This window comes from Callorhinus ursinus, unplaced genomic scaffold, assembly GCF_003265705.2.
Source record: "Callorhinus ursinus isolate GAN/ISIS: 27379988/994484 unplaced genomic scaffold, GSC_fseal_2.0 scaffold34, whole genome shotgun sequence".
Lineage (NCBI taxonomy): Eukaryota > Metazoa > Chordata > Mammalia > Carnivora > Otariidae > Callorhinus > Callorhinus ursinus.
Window position 1 is genome coordinate 2,340,045 of NW_027397096.1, and position 23,940 is coordinate 2,363,984.

The 23,940-nt window shown below is 50.5% G+C and overlaps 1 protein-coding gene across 3 annotated transcripts in view; it reads right to left on the bottom strand.

Moving 5' to 3' along the window:
• Positions 1-23,940, bottom strand: part of ABR (ABR activator of RhoGEF and GTPase) — a 172,003-nt gene that overhangs the window by 126,152 nt on the left and 21,911 nt on the right. The window contains exon 1 of one of the 3 annotated variants that reach the window (XM_025851261.2): positions 2,666-3,039. The exons of the other annotated variants lie outside the window; for them this stretch is intronic. Within the exon in view, the coding sequence (XP_025707046.1) occupies positions 2,666-2,726 (61 nt within the window). The 5' untranslated portion in view covers positions 2,727-3,039. Of the gene's footprint in view, positions 1-2,665; positions 3,040-23,940 lie in introns of those variants that run through there. 3 annotated transcript variants of the gene reach the window in all.

The following is a 23,940-nucleotide window of genomic DNA, read 5'->3' on the forward strand; positions in this document are numbered from 1 at the left end:
ACATGGACAGCTTGGGCTCAGAATCATTAGGCCACTTATCCTGCTGGACCATTTCAGGAAGAATCCTGCGAAAACAGAGGACCAAAAAGACAGATGCCCATCCCTTCCCCCACCCATTCCATGACATCCCGAGGCCTTGGGTAAGCTCAGATACATCTAGGTGGTGCTCAGAGTCTCCCTCACCAACGTAGGGTATGATCTGAATTCTAGCTTTGTCACTTACCAGTTATGTGACTTTGGATAATGATTTGAGCTTACCACACCTCTCTTCCTGCAAAATGGAGATCAGACTACGTGTCTTGCACAGTTGTGCGGTCTGGACAGGATGGCCAGAGAGAGACTAGCACAGTGCCTGGCATATCCACGCTCCTCAGAAAATGCTATTATCACTGTTACCTGGAGCAGCACTTAGGGGCCTCTGTCATGGGGTCAGTCACATCTCTAAAACAGACACGGGCTACCCTGTGCCTTGGGGACATCCCCTTTACAATTCCTGTTGGATTTAGCTTTTGTGGGGGCCTCGCCACCCCAGGATTGTGAGCCTTGTAAGCAAACAGCTTTCTGAGAGGCAGAGGAACTTCCTCTGGGAACCACAAAACCGTGCTGCCAGGCAAATGACAGCCCGGGTATTTGTTTTAATTTAGGCTCTTGTCAAGAGGAAACTTCATGGCTAACAGCCCAAACATGACTGCACAGCACCTCCCCAGGAAGCCTCATTCTATGGCTCTCAAATAAGCCATTTTGAGGAGGGCGGCAGGGACTCCTCACACTGCTGCCAAGTCAGTGCCTCCCCCCACCCCCCAGCCAGGCTGCCCCAGGAGCCCAGGGGCTAGGGCAGCAAGCAGCACGGCAAACAGCTCAGATGCCAGCCTACTTCAGTCAGGGCTGGTTAACAGGCACCCCCAGAGAAGGCCTCAAGTCTAATTCCCTCTCCAGGTCCCACCTTCCTCTGGTCAGAAATGTTCAAGGAGACCTCAGACAACTTCCCTGCTCCAAGAGGTGGGGGGAGGGAGAGGTAGGAAAACTTGGAAATAATTAGGTTGAGGAGTCTTCGTCAGGGCAATAGAGAAAAAGCCAGAGACAGATTTCCATAGGATTCTATGCTTTGAGAAATACAGAAATCACTACTGGGTTTTGCAAAGGGCCAGAAATATTTGGGAACATAAGTAGCATGTGAATATGAGGCATTGTTTTTACTGTTATTTGCAGGAGTGCAGCTAAGAGGTCACTAATCCTTCCTTTGGGTCAGGAGCTGATCTGCAGCCGGCCTCTGAACAGATGTGTGCCCCCATTCACGCAGACACGTGTACACACACGCCACACAGTCACAGGCCCTGACCTTCACCCAAAGATGCTGGCCTCCGCCGGGTTGGGGGAAGGAGCAGATGGAGTGGCTGGGCTCAGTGGAAGACTGACACCCAGGGGATCTGGCTTTGCCTCTTTGATGTTGAAAAACCAAAGCAGAATGAACCATCACAAGGAGAGCTCCTGGGGCCGGAGTGGGGGGGGGGGGAGGAGGAAGGAGAAGGTAGAGGGAATGATAGGGACCCAGGGGCAGAGGCCAGATGCTGAGGAGCCTCCAAGGCAAGGCCTTGGGGTTCAAGGCACCATCCTTGTCCATTCCTCTCTTCCCCCATATAACTGTCACCAAGAAATTTGAAAACAGGTTAACCCTTAAAAATGTCCTTGTCCCATGGCATCCAGTGTCCAGAAACCGAACTTGGCACCATCTGCCTCCCAAACCCCTGCCCCCTGCCTCAGGACTCTGGGCTAGGAGACACAGCAAGAGAGTGGGAGGCTCCCACCGAAGTGCTCAGAGAGGCAAAATCCCCTTCTTCAGGGGCCAGCAGGACCCTCTTTCTACCTCACTGAAAGCTTCCGGGAAGGTGCTTCAAGGGAGAGGTGGAGAGAAGTGCAGAGCTTTAGTCACCTCAGCAAGGCAAGGGTGTAAGGTGGGGGCGCTCACGGCTCCGCAAGAGCCCCCAGAATGTACGAGTGATCAGTTACACATCCCCAGCGGCAGTGCAAGAGCAATCACATGATCGAGGCAGATTTGGGAGCGAGGGGGTGGAGAAGCCGAGGTGTTTTTTTTTTTTCTTTTTTGGGGGGTGGTGAAGGTGGGGGTGGTGATGAGGCTGGCAGGAAAGACTGCTGAGCCGTAGCTTTCCAGCTCCTTCAATCCAGATACCCCCCGCGGAGCTGCACCTACAGTCCCTTCCACCCGACCCCACCTCCACCCCAAAACACACAACGGCCCCAGGATGTCCCTGAGGTGACAAACTCAGGCGCCAAGGACTTTGCCAAAATGGCCTTTCTGCTTCAGCGCGGACAGAAGGAGCAGTCAGCGGGAAGCGGAGGGAGCACCCTACAAGGGCTCTCCTTCCTGAGGGCTGGGGAGTGCTCAGTTACACAACAGGTGGGAAAGGGGTGACACAGCTCTCCTGGTCCTGTTGGGCCACTGACCCCCCACCCGCGCTCAGTCCGCTCTGGGGACCCCATCTGTGGCCGATCTCTCCCCCCACCTCCCGGCCCCCTGACGCCTGGCCGGCAGCCCCCGGCCCCGCGCGGGGCTCCCCATACAAGCCGGGCAGATCCGGGCCCTGGGGGCCGTCGGGGCTCCGAGGCCCGTTCCCGCCCTGCCTCCCCGGCCCGAGAGCACACGTACTGCTGTAGAGGGTGTCGATCCAGGAGAGACGCGGCAGGCCCCGGTGGCTGAGCGGCTCCATGCCCGCGGCTCGGCGCGGCGGCGGTGGCTCCGTCAAATCGGAAACCCGACCCTCATCGCACAACAAAGGAGGGAGGGCGCGGGCGGCGGGCGGGCGGGCCGGCGGGGAGCCGGGATGGGCGGCCAGCCCCGGAGGCCGAAGTTGCCTGGCGCGGGGTGGAGGCGGGGGGAGGCAGGGAAACAGGTAGCAGGGAGGAGCGAGCCAGAGCTGCCCGGAGAGGGGCGGAGGACGGGCGAGGGCAGGCAAGCGCCCCCGGCCACTGCGGCCCCGGCGAGCCCCGCTGCGGAACCCCGAGTGGCTGCCCCGCAGCTCGCCCGCAGACTAGCAACTTCCCCCGGGGCTGCGCGGCGGCCAGGGGCGGGGGGGCGGGGACCGCGACCAATCGGAGCGAGGCTCCCGCGTCCCCTCCCCCGCCGCAGCACGCCTCCAGACCCGGTCGGGGGGTGTGGGGAGCAGCCCCAGTCCCCTCGGACGCCGGGGCGAGAGGGGCTCCAGCCCGTGACGGAGAAGTGGTCCCGCGGGGGGTCTCCGGGCTGCGGCGCAGGTCCAGGCTCCTCTTCCTCCCCTCGCTGGGCTCAGCCGAATTCTGGCAACCCGCAGACTAAGTGCCGCGGGGAGACCTATGGGCCCCGCAGGGGTGACATCACCTGCCACCCCAGGATCTCAAAGCGCAGTTTTTGGGGCCGGTACCGCCGTCAAGCCCCTCCCCTAGGCAAGCCTGGGGGGGGCGGCGCTGACGGGGTTAAGGTCCTGCCGCCGGAGGAAAGCCTTGGCCGCCGGGACAGTCTTTCCTTCTAAACCTTAACAACCTCATCTGTTTAAACACCCTTGCCCTGAAAGCGGGGCAGTTCTGCCCTACACACCAGAGGGTGGCGGCTGGAGAAAGGCACGGGGCTGGGGGTCGAGGAGGGGCAATGGAGGACAAACTGGAGACAGGAGAGACTCCAGGATCTTCACTGGGTTCCCCAGGAGACTTCTTTGGGGATCCACAGTCCCCGCAGCCCAGAAGGCATACCTTGCATGCGTAATCACATATAAGTTGAGGGAAGTCTGGGGTCAAGATGCCTCTGCGAACAGAACCTTTAGAAATAAAACTCCTGGTAAGACCTCCCAAGAGCAGTGAAGAGGTTGTAGGGAGGGAGCTTTATGCCTGTCTCCTGGGATCCGAGGCAACTTTGCTGCAGATTTGGTCCTGTAGACCTCCTCTGGCCAAAGGGCTCTGAAGGGCCCGGGAATGAGGGGCCTCTGGCTAGGGTGGGCAAGGGCAGGAGGTGCTGAAGCTCCTCTCCTCAACCCAAGAGAAGAGAAGCAGAAGACTTCCTGGGACTCAGAAGCCTCTCCTGAGCTCTGCTGGGACCCACCCACATGGGGGCAGGGCTCCTCATCCTTCCAAACAACCACAGATCCAGTTCTTGAGGAAAGGAGCAGACCCTCATCCATAATGCTGAAAGGAAGCCTGCACCCAGCCCCTGCAGCTGCTTGGGTAGAGGCCTCCAACTCACAGTAGGTCAGGTGAGCCCCTGGGAGGTGCAGGGGAAGGGTGTGGAAAGCCTCCACAGGTGGCTACCGTGGGTGTTTTTCAACTGTGAGGTAACCCTGGCCCCTCCCCGCATCCACTCCCCTCTCCCCCATCCCAACTCTCTGGGCTCAGACTCTGGCTCTGGCTCTTTGGCCCCTCCCTGCTCAGCTGTCACCCTCCCACCATCCCTGACTTGCACACAAGACTGGGAGGACCAAGCAGGCACCTGGAGCTTGGCAGAGAGGGGGGGTGTGCATCTCCAATGAGATGCTCCAGAAATAGAGCCAGAATGGGAGAGGAAGCAAATGGGCTCTCAGAGGAACCAGAGGGAGGATGGTGAGGGTGGAGGAGCAGAGAGGGGCCCAGAGCCTCTCTTCTTCCCACGTGGAACTCTCAGAAGGCACGGAACCCGGAAGAAAGGTGGAAACAGGAGCGCAGCCCAGGAAGGCAGCAGCACTGCCCCCTCCCCAATAACCACCACCTCCATCAGGGCAGCCTGGACCCTCTCTGTATGCTGCAGGGATTTTCCTGATGGCCACATCCGGGCACTGACTGTGAGGAGGCCAGAGATGTATGTTTCTGCGTGAGACACATACATTTGCATACATTTTACATTTTTATCTACAAAGGCTTGAACATGCTATTTTCAGCATTTTCAAGCGAAAATGTTACAGTTGCTCTCCTTAGCATTGCCACTGTTTTGCTTTTTTTCCCCTACATTCTGTCCAATCCCATCCTGGACCTCCCACTCCAGAACACAATATAGGGTCCAGGGAGAGAACAGTCTTGGAGGAACACTTGTAGTAATTAACGGAGGACGTCTGTGGTGCACCTGGCTTGGACCCCAGTGCTTTGCTTACAGGATCATTTCCCTGCGAACCTCACTGCCATCTCAGCTCCCTGCATTTTCTCGATGAGAAAACGGAGGCACCGAGTAGCCCTCCCAGCCCTCCTCCATCTCCACACACCGGTCTCCCGAACACTCGTCCCAGGAAAGGGTAGTTATTTCAAGATGCCCTTGATGCCATTGCTGGTGGCTTCCAGTAGGTAGGTAACAGCACACAGCCTGACTCTAATCTGGGCTTGGAGACAAGTGTGTGGGCCTTTGAGAACCAGGGTGATTTGAGACTGGAACAGAAGCCTCCAGATTCCTGGCACTGAGGGTGGGGAGGAGTTTGGGGAGATCCAATACCACATTCGAGGAAGGAAGGAGTTAAGGAATTATCCTCATCTGCATTTTGCCAAAGGTTAAGTGCTCTGCCAGCAACCCCAATCTCTTTGAGCAGGGGAGGGGCTCTCCTGTGGACAGACCGCCCTGATTCAGCTAAGTGCAGATCTGCCTTTGAACCCCAAGGCACTGAATCAGCACCCAACACATTTCATCCTCCAGGCCCACACTAACCATTCTCTGTCCAGGCTTTTGGGTGAACACTCTCTATCTTCACCAGCCATCCCTCTGGCCTGTGCACATAGGCCAGGCTTGATGACCACCTGCTCCTGCCTTACCACCACCCATTTAAGGGGGATTGAAGGGCCGGTTGCCTTGCCCGTAGCACTGGGCGTATGATGAGAGGCTGAGTGGGAAGGAGATATATCCCATTCTGAAGGTCAGTGGCCTTGCCCTTAATTCCCAGGTGTCTTCCTGGGAACAACTGACTCTTGCTTCTATCAGCCACTCAGCCAGATGGAAAAAGGGTAACTGTACTTACAACCAAAACTCAGTATCGCCACTTTTCTTCCCTCCTCACTGTTAGCAACCCAGTTCCACGGTGCACAAGAGGGAGGCTGGGGAGTCCCTGCTTCCTCGATCACCCGGAGGTCACGGAGGTCACAGCTGGTGAAAAGGATGTCCGTTCACCTCTCCCCATGCTGAGGCTGGCCGAGAGCACCACTGTGCAGAAGCTGGAGGTATAGGTGGGGGTGGAGGGCCTCCGCATTCAAATTAAAAAACAAAAAACAAAAAACAAACTATGATAGCCAAAAAACCAAGACTTTGTACCCTTCCTGCCAGATCTGTTCTTCAAAAGCTGAAACTGCATTTTTTTTTCCACTGGGGTATCCATAGCACTCAGCCCAGTGGATGACTGAGGCTGAGGCAGACTAAAGTGGCCATAATCACATTGTGCCCCCAGACCAGCCGGACTCTCTGCCCAAAGCCCGGCAGACTGGCATTCAACAATACAGGTTGAATTCGTAAAGTGAATGACAGCTGACATTTGCCGAGTGCTTGTTAGGTGTGGGACACTGCTCTATGGGCTGCAGGTAGATTATCTCCCTTAATCCTCATAATAAGCTAACGAGATAGGTACTGCTCTTCTCTCCGTTCCCCAGAAGCAGTCGGGCTAAGCATCGGCCAGCTACAGCCACTGGTGACACTTGGAAATGAACTGAGATGTGTATAATCTCTGTATTGGGCTGCAATGAGTGAAAAAATGAATGAACAGAATGAAGTTAAACTCAGGGAGAAAGACGCTGGAGCCACAGCAGGAATGCAAGGCAGTGTAATTCCAGAAACCCTGCCTCCCCCCCCCACCCCAATGATTAAGCAAAAGGAGAACTGGTTCTCAAAGCCACATTTACCACAACAGGGCAGATGACTCTGGACACAAGCTGGATGCAATCAATCCAGTGACCATTTCCTGAACTCCAGTCCCCACTGAACCCCAGTGCTTCTATGCCTTGGGCCAATCTCTAGGCTTTCCCAGCTCAGTTTTCAAATTTGTAGGTGGGTACCCGCGTAGATCAGGTGGACGAATTCCAGGCTTCCTATCTGCCTTCGTAGACCATAAACTCTGCTTCCTAGCAGATCTTGTGGGGCCTGTTTCTGGTTCCTTGCTTCATTTCCTTTACCTTGGTATGGTGAAGTAGCATTTACTAAGTTCTGATGCTCACCCTCCCCTCTTGGGCCTGGAAAGCAGGAAATTCCCTAGGCCGCTGCTGGGTCACCTCTCAGGGAGCAGGCTTGGCCTGACAGTTCTATCCTTTGTCCTCTCCCTGTCTCTTCCCAGCCTCCTTACTTTTCCAGAGACAGCCAGATCTAGAGACAGCACAGATGAACTCAAAGCCTTCCCCAATTACTGATTTCTCTACCAAAGTTTTGTGTCAGCTTGAGTCATAAATATCTACAGCCCTGGCAAGACATAAACCAGAGAACTGCATTCACGTCCTTGTTACCTTCCTCAGCACCATGGCCATGGCCGGGAGAGGCACAGTGCCATCCAAGTCTCTGTAGCTGCGAAGCTCCCCCCACATCCCCATGCAGTTTCCAGAGGCTCTAGTGAAGCCCAGTCCCCCCGGCCATTAGTCATAGTGAGTCCAGCTTCCTGGGCAGAGTAGCTGCCTTGGATTATACTAGGTAAGGTGCAATTTCAGGAGGGTCTCGTGCCAAGCCCCTAAAGTGGCTCTTCCCCAACTTGGCTCAGATTGTACCCCCAGGGGTCAATGTGAGAGGTTTCCTAGAGCGTGGATCAGAGGGCTCAACAGTAGGGGGTGGAGCCCCCTTCCTAATTTACTCACCACAGCATCCCTGTCAGCATCTGGAAAGAGGCCAGCAGAAGAGACGGTAGGATTCTCTAAGTCCCCAAAGCCCAGAGACCAAGTTCAGCGGTTCCAAGCTGCTCAGATCCGAGTGCAGCAGAGGCATGCCCCCTTGGGGTCAGAGCTCACAGGCTGGCCCCCTGCCCTCCTGAGGCCGCCATTCCCCTGAAGCTGGCTGTGTGGCTTGTTCTTCCAGCCAGACTTCTGCAGAGGCACCCCAGCCCTGTGCTGCTCTGCCAGGAGCTGTGACGCCACCAACCAGAGCTGGCCCCGTCCCTGTCGGGCCCAGGAATGGCCGCAGGGGCTGAGGATAGGCTGTGGAGACTGGCTCCAAGAGCTGGCTGCTCAATATTCAAGAAGGCAAGGACAAAGGAGAATCGGAGCCTAGGCTGTGATGCTTGTCATCAGTGGAGTCTTGTTTTGGGGTGAACCATGCAAGTTTGCGGTGTGTGGCCATGTCTCTTTAAGGACCAGGCCTCCTTAAAGCAAGTTCCCTCTGCAGTCACTCCTGCCACCAGCAGTCCTGCGGTGGACTGCGTGTGGGGTTGGGGGGGCGGCGGGGGTGTGTGTGTGTCTCCCGAGTGCCATCTGGTGGCCCAACAGAGCAGCTACTCAGCCACCAGAAGGGGTCCTGCCAACTTTGGCCACAGTCCAGCCAAGAGGCCTGGAAATGCTTGTACTAAAATCTCAGCTTTGTCCACCAGATTCTGCACAGAGCTGCAGGTGACCATTGTGAGTAACCAGGCTAGGGAAGGCAGGAGGAACTCCACGTGGGGTCAGGAGACATCAGGAGCCCCCATGAGTAGCTTGGGAAGAATAACCATCCCACTGTACAAAAGCTTCTCTAAGATATTCTCAAACAGGAGGATTTTCCAGTGTCCCAGCTTGCCAGCTTCAGGACCTAAAGCACAGGTGTGCATATCCTGTGCCCGTAAACATGGGAACAGTTGTTCTCAATCAGGGAAGGGGTAGTTGGTACCGCCCCACAGGAAGTGTTTGCAAATGTGTAGGAGCATGTTATTTATGTATTTATTTTTGTAGGAGTATTTTAAAGCCAGAGATGTTAAGCATCCTGCAAAATGCAGAACTGTCCCCAAGTGTCAACAGTGCTGAGAACACTAGTTGGTTAGGCAGAAATGAAGAGGTTCTTTGGCAAGCTCACACCCCCTGTTCTTTTCCCCGGCATTCTGCCTTTGATGTCCTCTCTAAATTTCATCTTTATAGTCTTAGAGGTGGAGAGAGGAAGCGGTCTGGCATAGGCCACCTTCACAAGGGTTGCCCCTACCCAGAAGCTGGGTACACACCTGTATGCAGCTTGCGTTGGTGGTCACGACCCTTGGAAGGAGGAAGGCAGCAGCCGAGTGGGTGGCCTAGCGCAGACACTTAGAAATGGCAGCAATGTCTGAGAAGAATCACAGAAGACCAGTCACCCCCCGCCCCCAAGGGACCACCCCACCAATCTTCCCGCATGGATGATTCAACCTAAGCGCTGGCTTTCTCCCCAAACTCTCCCAGGACACCCATCTTTTACATAAGGCACTTTCAGGTTCTAGTCATTAAACCTTGTGGCTCCTAATTTCCCCCTCCCCAGGCTCACTGCACTCAGCCCTGGGCTGGTCAGCTCAGTCTCAGGAACACAGCCCGGGGCCAGCAGCTGACATAGGAAACCAACACATATGACATGTATTCTAATGAAAGGCGAGTGGAAAAGAACGGAACTCTGGCTGTGGTGGCCAAAGAAAGCCGCACAGTGGTCACATCCGACCTGAGTCTGTTGGTTTGAGCAGTCCCAGGCCCACGAGGCTGACGTCATCACGCGATGATCCAGTTAGAGGAAGCACTTTCCCAGCGTCCCACGGCAACTAGAACACTACCCACTGCTGTCGGAATAAAGACCCACATCCTTTTGGTGGCAGACGAGGCCCTGTGGCCTGGCTCCTTACTTCCTTTCAGCCCCATCTGGCACAGTCTCCTGGCTCTCTCTTGCGTTTTCAGAACTTTTACACAGGATGATAGTTCCAGCTAAAATGCCCAGACATCTCTTGGTCTTCCCTCCGATCTTAACTTGAATATCACCTCTGCTAGGAAGCTTTCCTTAACCACCAGACCCAGGAGGCCTGCGTTTCAGAATACTCCGTGCTTTTGCAAACGCCTCAATGCCTGTCTCTCCTGCTAGACTTAGCCCCCCTCTCTTGTTCACCACTGTAACCCCAGCACCTTGAAATAGTGGTTTCAGTGAATGAATGAGTACATGAATGAATGGATGACTGAATATGTTCCTGGTCACAAAGACCCTGGAATGAGGGAGTATAGACACTTCAGCCAGCCCAGGTCCTCCAGCTAGGAAAAAAAAAAAAAAAAAAAAAAAAAACCCTGTCTGGGCTGGTTGGGATGTCGTGACAAGAGGGGTCACGCTCTCTGGACAGACTCAGAAAAAAACAACAGTATCCTAGAAGCAGATTTGGGGCAAGAGGATTGCTGCTCTAATTAATTCCTAACTGTTCACACAAAATCCCAACTAAAAACTCCCCAATGCACAGGGCTCCCTTGCCAAGCAGCCAGCATTTAATGCTGTACTCTTTTTTACCCAATCAGACTCCAACATGGAAATGGAATAGAAACCAGGAAATGGTTCAGCCCACTAAGGGAACTTTGGTCTCAATTCTCAGAGCCCTTCTCCTGGGCCCGTCCGAAATCTGCAGTTACATTTGTTTTTAGAGGAGGGAGGCAAATTGTAGTGCTCCTCTGGGAAAAAGCAGTCCCTGGGTGCACACCTGTCTGGTCTCTCCTCCCATGGTCTGGCAGGGGACAGAAGTTGGGAGTCTGAGAAATGAGATGCTGCTGGCCTGCAGTGATGCTAAACTCCCCAGTCCCAGGGGCTGTCAGCTGAAGCTGTCACTCACTGGGTTCCAGTGATGACTTTGCTGCACCTCCAACCAGAAAGATGGGAAATCTTGCTTTCAGTTCAGGGATGGGAGGAGTACCTGGAAATTGATTCTGGGCACCCTGTCTTCCCCAGGACCTAGCTTGAGAGGGTCTTGGTAGACCCGTGGGCAGGCCAGGTACCTGCAAAAAAGGAAGAAGATTCCTTTTCATTTTTCCTTCCCTGAAGGAAAGAGACAAAACACCCAATTTTTAATCAAGGTTTGATCTGCTGGGCCATGGGTCTATGATGGTCCAGAAAAATCACCCTAGGCCCCTAGGGTCAGTAAACCAGATGGTTAGACCTCTAAAGCTACCCACCAGCTTCTCCCCTGCTGCCTAGGAAGGATGTTCTGGCATAGTTAATACTCCCAGGGTTCTTCTCTCCCCTGAAATGATGGGACCTGGTGGGAGGAGGTAGTAGTTGTCCTATGATGGGCAGAGGAATCACAACAAAGGTGATAGCAACAAACATATTGTGATTCCTGGGCTAGGGCTGATCTAAGGACTCTGCATGTGTTAAATCACTGAATTATCAAAGTAACCCCTGACTGCCCCAGAATTTATATCTTTGCCCCTCAATATTCCACTGCCTCCCCAACACAAGGGAAAGAGCACTAAACTGAGCACACCATGAGTCCAGGCCCTGGCTCTGCCACTAACTTGCTGTGTGACCTTGAGGAACCCCCTTTTACTCTCTGGACCTTGGTTTCCTACCTTGACATGCAGGGATGAAAGCTGTCCTGCCTATGATTCCTTGAGAATCTATCGATGACCAGGAAATGGTTTATAAGAGAGGTGAAAAACTTTCTTCTTTCCCACCCCTCAGTTCCCCAATTTTTCAGGACGTCCCATAGGTTTTAAGGGCTAGAAAAGTTATTCATTAGCCCATCGAATATTCCCTGAGCTCTATATAAGACTGGGTTCCTTTATAAAGAAGATGTGGTATATATACACAATGGAATATTATGCAGCCATCAAAAGGAATGAGATCTTGCCATTTGCAATGACGTGGATGGAACTGGAGGGTGTTATGCTGAGTGAAATAAGTCAATCAGAGAAAGACCTGTATCATATGACCTCACTGATATGAGGAATTCTTAATCTCAGGAACAAACTGAGGGTTGCTGGAGTGGTGGGGGGTGGGAGGGATGGGGTGGCTGGGTCATAGACATTGGGCAGGGTATGTGCTATGGTGAGCGCTGTGAATTGTGCAAGACTGTTGAATCACAGATCTGTACTTCTGAAACAAATAATGCAACATATGTTAAGAAAAAAAGAAAAAGAAGAAGATAGCAGGAGGGGAAGAATGAAGGGGAGTAAGTCAGAGGGGGAGACGAACCATGAGAGATGATGGACTCTGAAAAACAGAGGGTTCTAGACGGGAGGAGGGTGGGGGGATGGGTTAGCCTGGTGATGGGTATTAAAGAGGGCACATTCTGCGTGGAGCACTGGGTGTTATGCACAAACAATGAATCATGGAACACTACATCAAAAACTAATGATGTAATGTACGGTGATTAACATAACAATAAAAAAGACTGGGTTCCTTTGCTCAGGATACTTGTGATAGTGGATTTGAGACATGTCTAAAAGTCCCCAAGAGGCAAGGCAGTGTCTGGTGGGTCCAGAGAGTGATGTGGAGAGTATGTTATGGAGGAGATGGAGGGGTCACCACTTTGAAAGGGGCTGACTAACTAAATGCTTCTTGGAGGAAGTGTCATTTGAACCAGGGCCTGGAAGGACACCTCATATTTCAATGGCAACAATAGTGGGGTGGGGAGACAGGGCATTCTGGGGGGAAGGAAAAGCATAAGCAATTATGCAGAAATATAATTAGGCAGAAATTGGGGTGAAGGGGGAACTAGAATGAATACCTGGAAGAGAAGGTTCTTTGGGGAACCGGGGGAGAATATAGGCAGTTGCTAATATCATGTGTGGCCTCAGCATGAATTCAGGGACACAACAGAATTTGCAGCTTTCTTAGGCCTGTCTTTATAAACAAGGGACACCTCTTGCCTGCAACACCAACAACAAAAGTTTAGGACTCACCTCCTGTCTCTGTGAGTTTGTGGGCAGAGGCACCCAGTTACTGAAAGCCCTCAGTCAATGTGTCTCCGGCTTCACCAATATTCGTGCTCGAGGTGCTGTGTTAGGCACATTACTTTCACCCTTTTTTCTTTCCAGGCTTATTAAGGTGTAACTGACAAATAACACTGGGTGAGTTTAAGGTGTACAATGTGATAATTTACTGTATGTATTGTGAAATGAACACAACAAGGTAGAGAAAACAGAGGTGTCAGCTCTACGTCCAGCCCATCCAATGTTCACGTCTCCACTGCCCTGGCCCTAAGGAAAAGGACGGGTATGCTGGGAATGTTCTCAAAAATCCTCTGTGCTTTGAACAAAGCTAGAGGCCCTGGGGGAAGATAGCACCACAGGGTGAGGTGTGAGAGGCGCACGTTCCTAAGGAAGGATGCTGTATTTCTGAGAAACCTTTCCACAGAACCTCAAAGGGCAAAGGCTCTGAGGAACTTCTAGGCTGGCAGGTTGTCCCTCTGCCTCCTGACCCCTTGGAAGTCTCATGCTCCAGAGACCTCCTTAAATTCTTAGCCATGACTCAGATGAAACCTGGTTCCTCACTCTGCCACCACCCCCCCTCATGGCCCCAAATCTTCTAAGATAAGTCATTGCCTAATCCCTTACTTGCCCCACTGAGTTATTTTCCAGGTTCCTATTTCTATTTGATTATGCAAGTTTCTTTCCTCCAGGAAGCCACAAGCTCATCACATGGGGGTAGCCACAGGTCACCAGCAAATGGGAGAAGGGTGCTGGAAGGGCCCCTTTCCTGGACCCCAGAGCTGTGGGTGGTGGTTCCCCACTCTTCCCCAGGGGCCTGGGACCACCCGAGGGAAACCAGTGCAGGCCCAGATAAGGTCATGCCTTGGTTGAGCAGTCCCCAGGGGTGGCCCCCGCACCCAGGCTCTATGCCAGGCACCCTAAACAGAAGACAGTAGCCACCACTCCGTATGGGCGAGGAACGACACGGTGCCTCCCCTTAGCACCAGCTGGACCTGGCTCCGGGCCTGCTCTGTCCCTCAGATCCCTGGCTCTTGGGGCAAATGTACCCTACTGACTGTTGGAGCACAGCCATGATAGAGGCTGCTGAGATTGGAGCCTTTGCCATTCCTGGCTGGCCAGAGCCTCCACACTGGAGGTTCATTTTCGGGAGGCCCTTAGGGAAACTGAGCTGATTTTTTTTTTTTTTTCTGGAGGTAAAAGGACAGCTTTTGTAAAAGATATCCCATTTGCCTCCCACCACGACTAACCACAGATGAGGAAGCAGTCACAGAGACGTTCTGGCCCCTGCAGCCCCTGGTTTCCTGCTGTTCTCTCTCTTGGAGACCACACATGGAGCTGTACATGCAAGCAGGCCACATTTCCTTCCAGGCCCACAAGGAACCTTAACTTCCTACAAAGACCACTAACGCCAACATTAGTACACGTGGCAACACTTCTGCCGATTTCAAAAGGAAGAGGTCTGTCTGGCCGAGGAGAACATGGCCTGAGACACCGACAGAAGCTGACTTCCCAGCTGGCCTGCCTGCTCCTGCAAGCAAAGATGCCTCATTCCAGTGCCGATGCTCTGTCTCCCGTGAAGACCCTCGTTCTCAGGGAGCTGGTGAAGGTGTGGAAGCTTTGCTCCGGTGTGGTCGGGGTCACAGACACTTGGGCAAACAAGTTCCTTCTAGGTGTGCAGGAGGCAGGGAAGAATGGGGAAACATGAACTGTGGCCAGGTCCTGCCTCGAACACCCACGCTGCCGGCTCAGAAGCCACACTGCATTAGCACCTGTCATTTGCTTACTTGTATGCATCCCACATGTCATCAAAAGACTATGTAGCAGGTTTTGTGAAGCATATAGGCTGTTTTTTTTTTTTTTTAAGAATTATATATTTGAGAGAGAGAGAGAGAGAGAGAGCAAGTGGCAGGGGAGGGGCAGAGGGAGAGGAAGAGAGACACTTAAGTGGATGCCTCACTGAGTACGGAGCCCCTCACAGGGCTCGCTCTCACAACCCTGAGGTCAGACCTGAGCTGAAACCAAGAGTCAGACGCTTTCACTGACTGTGCTACCCAGGTGCCCCAGGCTGTTTTTTTTAACTAGTGAGTTTATTCTGCTCCCCCCCCACCCCGTTCTAAAAGTAATAAAGCCACAAACACATTTTTTAGACAATAAAAGAGTAAAATGTGCATTAGCATTTTCCAGCTTTTTTGAGTATGCGTATATACAGTGGGGGTCTTTGTGTAGTTATAATCAAAGCAGATCTCCAGACTGTACTCAGGAATTTCTCAGCCACTGATCCGTGGTCAGTCCAGCTTTCATTCTCTCTGTGTCCAGCAAGGCAAGTTTTACCTAGATGAACCTTAGCCTCACTTTGCTCAGGGCCACGTTGGCCCTAGACACGAAAATGATCCCTCCAGGGGGAAACTGGTTCATCATCCACCTTTGGTCCCTGTACAAGTGAGATGTCTCTGATTCCTTGGGGGAGGGAGGACTATCACCCTCTAGTCAGCACTGCCCAGTAATACTAGAAACAAAATCTAATCCGTAGTGTCCTCAGTAGAATCTGCTCCTGGCAGGGCCTGGGGACTCTTCCTTCCCTGGGGCTGGGAAGTCTTGGGATTGGCCAGGGCTATATTAGTGACATCAGGCCTTTAGCAATGGAAACTGAGGAGGAGTGGGGGGGGGGGGAGGGAGGTGCAGGGAGAATTGTAGAGAAAAAGTTGGGTTTGAATTTGCCACCCAAACCCCAACCTGTGATAGGAACAAAGGAAGTTGGGTTTGCTCTTGCAATTTCAGGAGAACAGGAGAGAGATGTGCTTATCAACCTTTCTCACATCATGCCACAGGCAGGAAATGCCGGTGTCTGCACAGCATGCTAGGGCAAGCAGCCCAAGAGTCTGAAACATCAGCATTTCCTCACACCTTCAACACATTCTAGGAACACTGGTTGGGACGCTCTGGGAGAGGAAATGGGGAGAGAAGGCCCTTCTACTTTCAACAAACCTCCCGAGTGGCCACAGTCTTCCTAAGCATTTCTGACTTTAGAAGCCCCCACACTGCCAAGATAAAATCAATGAAACTCCCTCTAAGGCAGTGACCCTGGTCCCCACAGCCCATGAAAGGAGGCAATGCCTAGGTGATTTCCCCTGGACACTCCATGGGACTGAGGCACTCTTCCCAGGACATCTATCTGCTGGACATGGCTGCTGATAAAACGGAATTGATCGCCTAGAGGAGAACGCCCTGGCTTGGGCCAGACATTAGTTTTGCCAATCTTGTCAAAAGGTTTCTGTTTCCTGGCTCAGGAGTTTACAGGCCTACCGGCCAAGGCAGAAACTGATAATTACTTAAGAAAAGCAGAACGGCCAACACGAGAGTGGCTCTTTTCTGGGCTGGGTTAGCCCATCCTCCCATCCCAGGTGCAGGGGAAGGGGGGAGAGGGACACCTGCTAATTCCCCTGGGCACTGCTGCAGAAAGCTCCAGTCCCCTGCATGCAGCAGCATCCCCCATGGCCTCTCACATCAGCAATAGCTTCATGGGGCCAGCTTCTGGGCCGCTGCTGTTCCGGATGCAGAGTTTAATGGTCAGGATGTGGGTTCCAGAGACAGAATAGACCTGGGTTTAAGACCTGGTGTCCTTAATTCAATCTTTCTGGCCCTCAGTTTCTTTCATTGTAAAATGAGGATATTAATGGTAACTGCCTTATCGGAGGTGGCTGAAATGGGAGAACAGATGCTAAGACACCTGGCCGGGTGCTGGCTCCATCTACCCACTCAGCACCGTTAGCTATCACCATTAAGCTGCTTGAGCTTTGCAAGCGCATGCGCACACAAGCACATACACGTGCATGCACACACACAGTACACCTCTCTCCTGAGAGCCAAAACAAGGCTAAAAGTGAAACAGCCCCCCACCCCCGCCAACATTACAGCAAACCTAGTAAAGAGATACTGTGAGATGTACTGAGGTTACCAAAGCCAAACCACACCCTTTGTTTTCCGTAGGTGTCTCATCTTCATTGCAGCGTTAACTCCATTCACATTTTGTAAAGAGTCAAAGCAACCCTATTCCCTATTCAGAAGTGTGAACCCCCCATACTTTGCTATTCAACAGATGCTAGAGCAAGAAGAGGAAGATCCATCTAGAAAAATATAATCCCTTCGCTGTAAAGTCAGGGCTGTCAGGCTTGAGAGAGCCAGGGGCTTCTAGATTGGTAAAGGTCCTTGAAAGACCTCCAAAACGATGGAAGCTGAAAAATTCAGTTCAGGATAGATTTCCTTGACAAACAGAATTTTCTCCAGGACACCAAGTAGAGCTTTGGCAAAGGGGAAACAGGTCTGAAGTATCTAAGTGTGTTCAAAGAAAATAAGATATGTGGGTAATTTTATGTTAGAATTGTAAACCTTGGGGGTACCTGGGTGGCTCAGTCAGTTAAGCATCTGCCTTCGGCTCTGGTCATGATCTCAGGGTCCTGGGATCAAGCCCAACACCGGGCTCCCAGCTCAGCAGGGGAGTCTCCTCCCTCTCCCTCTGCCCCTGCTCCTGTGCTCACTCTCTCACTCACTCTCTCAAATAAATAAATAAAATCTTTTTTTAAAAAAATTGTAAACCTTGGATTATCCAGAGTAAACACTATATCAAAATGTTGAACTAAGAAAAAAAATTTCTTAGAAATTAATATATACCAATACACACACACACACACACACAAATGATGAGGCCACATTTAAGGGCATTTCCCTGGTGGACAAAGAGCCCAACTTCCCAACCCTCTTCTGAAGGACCTCCGGCTATGATGTGCCCATCAGAGTGTATAACACCATCTTCATGTTTCACATATTAGCCCTTGGTAAATGTTGCATGAAATTTGATGATCCTGCTAGGAAAAGGAAGATGATTCATAATCATCTATTCCTAATCCACAGACCCTTGATGAAAGCCTGCTAGGTTTCGGGTTTGAAACACTGGGGCTGGAAACAGTTGGTTTGAAGACAAATGGCCCTCATATTTAAACGAGGAGGTTCCAGACGCCTGCAGAAATGGTAAATTCAGCTCTTCCTTGACCCCTACTAGTTCCTCCATTAGTCTGTGTGTGTAGCGGGTCCTGGTGAGGCCCCCTTGGGTAGGGCTTCTGACCGCAACTGGGGTTCCCAGACAGCTGGGGGGGGGGGGCGGCTGGGCTGGATAGGGGCGGGGCCGCAGGCTCCTGGTCTCGAGACAGGGCGCTGCAGCATTTAAATGTGAAATGGAGCACCGGGGCTAAACCTCGCAGGCGACCAGAGTTGCCTTCACCAGCACGCATGATTAATCCAGCATCAAATCAGAAGTCCTGTGGCAGCCCGCTGCTCTAGGACCCCGGCAGGGGAGGCGTCCTCGGTTTCTGAGGTTTATGCAGTTATTGAGATGCAAATGTATTCAGGGCCTGGGGCCTCGTTTCTCTAACTCGCGCGGGAAGGCTGATGCCGAAACCCTCCGGGATCTGCCTACATCCTCCGCACCTTGCGGGGTGAAGGGTGGCCCAGACTCTCCCTGCTGCGGCGGGAAGGGACAGGCCAGGGAGTGTGGCATTCGCGTGCGTCCCGCCGCGCCGCACCCAAACAACTAGCAGTGAGCAGCGGACATTCCGGGAGGGGCTGGCTGTGGTGGGAGGAGCTAGCGCCAACCTTTTATTCAGGTTTTGAAACAAAACAGATAGATCAGAGTTTCCGTTTCCTGGCCTCGGTGTCAGATCCACTGGGGAAATCCCTGGAGCAGAGGGAGAATGAGCGAGAAAGCTCAGGCACACCTGTCCTAGGTGCCAGGCCAGCCTACTTCCTCTCGGCGTCTTCCCCAGCTCGTCAAGGCAGCAGCCGCTGTCAGGGTCTCCGGGATTTCCCCCAGGGGCACTTGTGGGAACTGTGAGAGTCCCTAGCACCTGAAACCCTTTCTTGGAAGCGCTTCAACGATGTCTTTTCACAGGGCTTAAAACGTCCTAGCAAAATGGAAGATCTGAAATCCAGATGAGAGTCACCTGAAATTCGAATTATCAGGCAAGGGCTTGCTCCCCCAGGTCTCCAAAAGGACAACTGCTAAAGGAGAATGTAGCTGAGTGGGAGACCCCAGTGTCCCTTAGACTCCTTCAGACCGGTTTGGGTTTGTAAGAAATACACCACTGAGCAAGGCTTATTCATTTATTTTTTTTTCAAGACTGGTGCCTCCATCTTCTGAGAAAGAGGCACTGGCTCTTTTCAAAATGAGAAGCATGGGTTCAAACTAATTAGCTGTGGACCCCTTGGCACATTACCCAACTTTCTTAGGCCTCGGTTTTGTCATCCATAAAATGGGTTAATAATACTAACCTCTCATGGTTGTGAGAACAAATGAAACAATGCACAAATGAGATACAGTATTTGTATGTGTTCCATGAAAGGACTGGAAAAATATATTACCTACAACAAACTGTTGACTGCAGGTTCCTTCTGGAGAGAGGAGTGAAAGTGGTGGGGATAAGTGCCTGGAACTGAGATGTTTTCTTCCAAAGACTTCAGTACTGTTTTCAACTTTTTTTTTTAATGTTTTATTTATTTATTCATGAGAGTCAGAGAGAGAGAGAGAGGCAGAGGCAGAGGGAGAAGCAGGATGCGGGGCTCGATCCCAGGACCCCCGGATCATGACCTGAGCCGAAGGCAGACGCTTAACCATCTGAGCCACCCAGGCGCCCCTGTTTTCAACTTTTATATTAAAAATACCTTTACGCATAATACAGGCACTGCCTCATGGTAGATACTCATGTTAATTTTTAAAACTGAGATCTCAATTCTAACTTAATTTTCCTTTGGGGCTTCTGGTTCAAGGCGGAAGACTGAGCACATGGAGGTTTTTTGTATGTTTTACACCATTATAATAAACTTGTCATATGCCTCCCCCTCTTAGCCCAAATCTCTAGACATGATCTAAATCATGTATTAACACAAAACCTATAACAAGGTACCCTGACACAGGGTACTCTCAAAGACCATGAATTCTAAGTAATCCCTGAAAGAAGGGGATAGGAGTATCGGATGGAAAGAAGAAACCACATGCCCAGGAGGAGACTGCTGCCAAAACAGTGGGTAAGGTGGGGTCCAGGGAAGAAGGAGATCCTGGAGCAGGAAAGCATCAGGGGAGCTATCTGGGAGACCAGTAGAGACAAAGTAGCAGGAGCACGCAGGCAGTTTAGCACCCCCACGCCCCTCTTGTCCCATCTTCCGTTCCCCAAGACCCAGAGCCCAACAGGCTCTGGCTTCAGCTGCCTTTCTCACACTGTGGCTTTTATCCCATTTCTGGCTCATAGAAATGTATATCTTATTTTTGGGCACAGCTATACCTTTTGAATTAAAAAAAATGTTTTATCTACAGCTTTGTTTAGAGCGGAGGGATAGGCTTAAAGCATGAATTCACAGCAAGAACTTGATCTGAAGTTTGAAATGATTGATTTTCCAGAAAAAAATAAGTCCAAATATTGGTTTGAGAAGAAAACCGGAACAAATTACTAACCTTAAAAAAAAAAAAAAAAAGGTTGGGGCGCCTGGGTGGCTCAGGTCACCATCTCAGGGTCCTGGGTTTGAGCCCCGCCTCAGGCTCTGTGCTCAGCGCACAGTCTGCTTGAGATTCTTTCCCCCTCCTTTTCCCTCCACCTCTGCTCCTCCCCCCACTCACGTACTCTTTCTCTCTGTCTCTCAAATAAATAAATAAAATCTTTTAAAAAACTGGACAAGTATGCAAAGATCTAGATATGAGACTCCGTTGGCTATAAAGGTAGGGGCTTCTAAACCTCTACAAATAGAAAATGCTCATGTTCTACAAATTGTTCTAGGTCATAGAAACAGATGGGAAGCTAGCCAACTAATTTCATGATACTACCATAATTCTGACACTAAAACTTATTCCTTATTCAGGGTAGCAAAAGAAGAAAACTATAGGTCAATATTTCTTATGCCATTGATAAAAATGATCTTAACTTGCAAGTAGCATATTGAATCTAGCAATGCTTTTTTTTTTTTAAGAAACAAGTATTTTTTTAAAACAAACAAAACAAAACAAAAAACAAACGTTTTTTTTTTTTTAAAAACAAGTCAGGGCACTATGCTCGGTTGTGCAGGATGTACACTGCACAACTTGCTGAGGTGTGAATGAGTTGTTTAGTGCACCACTGAGCAGCCCTCAACCCTGTATATCAGACCAAACAGGGTTTAATCCCAGGAATATATAGGCCTAGTTCAACATTAGAAAATCTATTTGTGTAATTCACTGTATTAATAGATTAAGGAAGAAAAAAGTATAGGATTATCTTAACATATGTGAGAAAAGCATTAGTTAAAACTTAACACCCATTTCTGCTTAAAAAGAACTGAAAAAAATACTCCCAGAAACTAGAAATACAAAGAACAGCAGGGGCTCTGAGAGTCCTAAATTCTTCCTGGGTTGGTGAAGATTCCACATACAAATTCTTTGAGGTTATCCTCATTGATCCATTCCATAAAGCTATCAGAAGAAATCCTGACACCCAGGTCACCAGACCAACCCACCAGCACAGGTTTACGCCAGGGCCGACATCTGCAGGCTGCAAGAGCCATGACCTTAGAAAGGGTCACAAGTTCCACCACAATATGGGTGGTTCTCACCATGCAGCTTGGAGAAGACACAATACTCTCCAGCTTCACCCTTACCACTAATGTAAATAACATTTGTAAAATTCTTACCTAATAAACAATTTAGGACAGCCAAAAAGAAAAAGAAAAAAAGTAAATCTATCATTAGCATGCTGTTCAATGGTAAACCGTTAAATGTATTCTATTAGATCTTTAAAAAATGGGTAAAGAATATCACAAAGAAGAGGAAATAGGATTGTCAAAGAATATAAGAAAAGATACTGTACTTTACTAGTAATTGAGGCCATATGTATATTGAGATGCCATTTCCGTCCATGAGATTGGCCCAAATGAAAAATAGTAACAAATGTTGGGGAGGGAGTTAACAGGTTCCCCCAAAAAGTATGGCAAAGAGTCTAAACTGGAATAGCATTTTTGGAGGACAATTTAACAATATCGATTAATATTTAAAATGCACATGGTTTTCAACTTTGCGAATCCATGTCTAGATCTTCTCTAGAGAAATATTCACAAATATGCACACATGGGTTGTGTATATGGTTTTAATTGTGGTATTGTTTGTAATAGCAGAAATTGGGACACCGTGCCAGGGATTAGATTTATCCCCTTTGCCTTTTCTCTAGAAAAGAGAAGTGCCCTCCCCCCAAAAATGGTCTCAAGAGTCACAGACCTTATAGCCTTATAATTCCTTGGGCATTCTGTCTTAAATCAACCGCTTTGGAACACTGACACCAGAAGAGCCTCCTTGCTGCAATCTAGGAAAGATGGTGTAAGAAGACCCCCTGAGTTCGGAGGGCTTAAAAAGAGAGGTCTTCCAGTCCCCCAAGATGGGTCCCCTAGGGAAAGGAAATAGTGGCGATGCTAGAACTTGTCCTCCCGGCCTTCCTGGGCAAATGAACACACGGGAAGCCACTCTGTCGACAGCCTAAAGGAACCAGGTATCAGGAGCAGGTGTCCTCCGAGGAGCTTAGCACTGAGGAATTAACTTTTTCTTGTCCCAAGGACGGGCTGTGCTGTGCATTCCCATGCCACCTCTGTGTCCCATACCACCTCTGTGTCCCATACCACCTCTGTGTCCCATACCACCTCTGTTGGCCTGTGCAGTGAGAAGTCTTTCCTGCTAAGAGACTCTAGTTCTCTGCCAATTTGGGTGTAGTAGCACTGACCACTGCCCCCTCTTTGACTCTAAGGGAAAGTCTCAAGAGGGAGCTGCTGGGATGTTTGCTGGTATGCATGTGGGCACTGGAGCTGAAGAAACAGAGAAAAACATCAAAGGATGTGCCCTCAAGACTGTGAAGCAGGTACGATGACTTCTGTAACCATTGGTCAACCTGCGAAGATGTGGTTGTTGCTGTACGGTGTTTGAACACAGAGGTTACCAACAGTTTTATAAACCCCTTCTTTGTGTCTTGGGAGACAGTTAAAGATGGCAAGTCCTTAGCCTGGGTCTCTATTGTATTCACATTCCTGCAGTGAAAACCTGTCGGCTAGCCTGCTCCCACAGTGCAACTGAAGGGTCTTGAAGCAGAGCTCTGAACCCTTTCCCCAGACGCATGTTTGGCACAATTCAGGTGTCAGTGAAGTTGCTTTAATGGTGGTTGCATCCCTTTGTCCTGGAGAGAAGGGGTTTATGGTAGCCCAGGATTGATCTCGCATGGTCATGAAACCAGATATACAATGATTTGTTCTCTGAAACCTGCTTTGAAGTGGATGATGTTTTGTTTTGTTTTTTTTACAGATTTATTTATTTATTTATTTATTTATTTAAAGATTTTATTTATTTATTTGAGAGAGAGAATGAGAGAGAGAGAGCACATGAGAGGGGGGAAGGTCAGAGGGAGAAGCAGACTCCCCGCTGAGCAGGGAGTCCGATGCGGGACTCGATCCTGGGACTCCAGGATCATGACCTGAGCCGAAGGCAGTCGCTTAACCAACTGAGCCACCCAGGCACCCTTATTTACTTATTTTTAGAGAGAGGTGGGCGAGGGGCAGAGGGGGGGGGGGAGAGAGAGAGAGAGAGAGAGAGAATCTCAAGCATACTCCCAGCTGAGTGCAGAGTCTGATGCGGGGCTTGATCTCACAACCCTGAGATCAATAACCTGAGCCAAAATCAAGAGTCAGGCGCCTAACCAACGGAGCCACCAACGCGCTCCATGGATGATGTTTTATTGTCCAAATCCTTCTCTTTTAACCCTCTAATACTTGGTAATTTAGATACTCCATAAACATTGAGAATTATGGTAAAGGTATTTGTTGACCTTTTTTATTGATCAGTTTGGAGGTTAATAAGCACTCCATGCTACCTGTGACTTTAAAATCCGAGAAAAATTTCCGTTTATTAAAGACCAGTAGGTTTGCTTAACTATTTACAAACTCAGCAGATTTATAAATTGCAGTGAAGTGGTTGCCTTAACTCCACATTAATCTCTGCTCCCGAAGAGAAAGCACACACAGGTATTTCATGCCGCCCACCCCTAAACCAGTGAAGGCTGTTCTCTTTGAGACAGGGAGAAAGTAGAGGCAGAAAGTAAGGAAATTCAG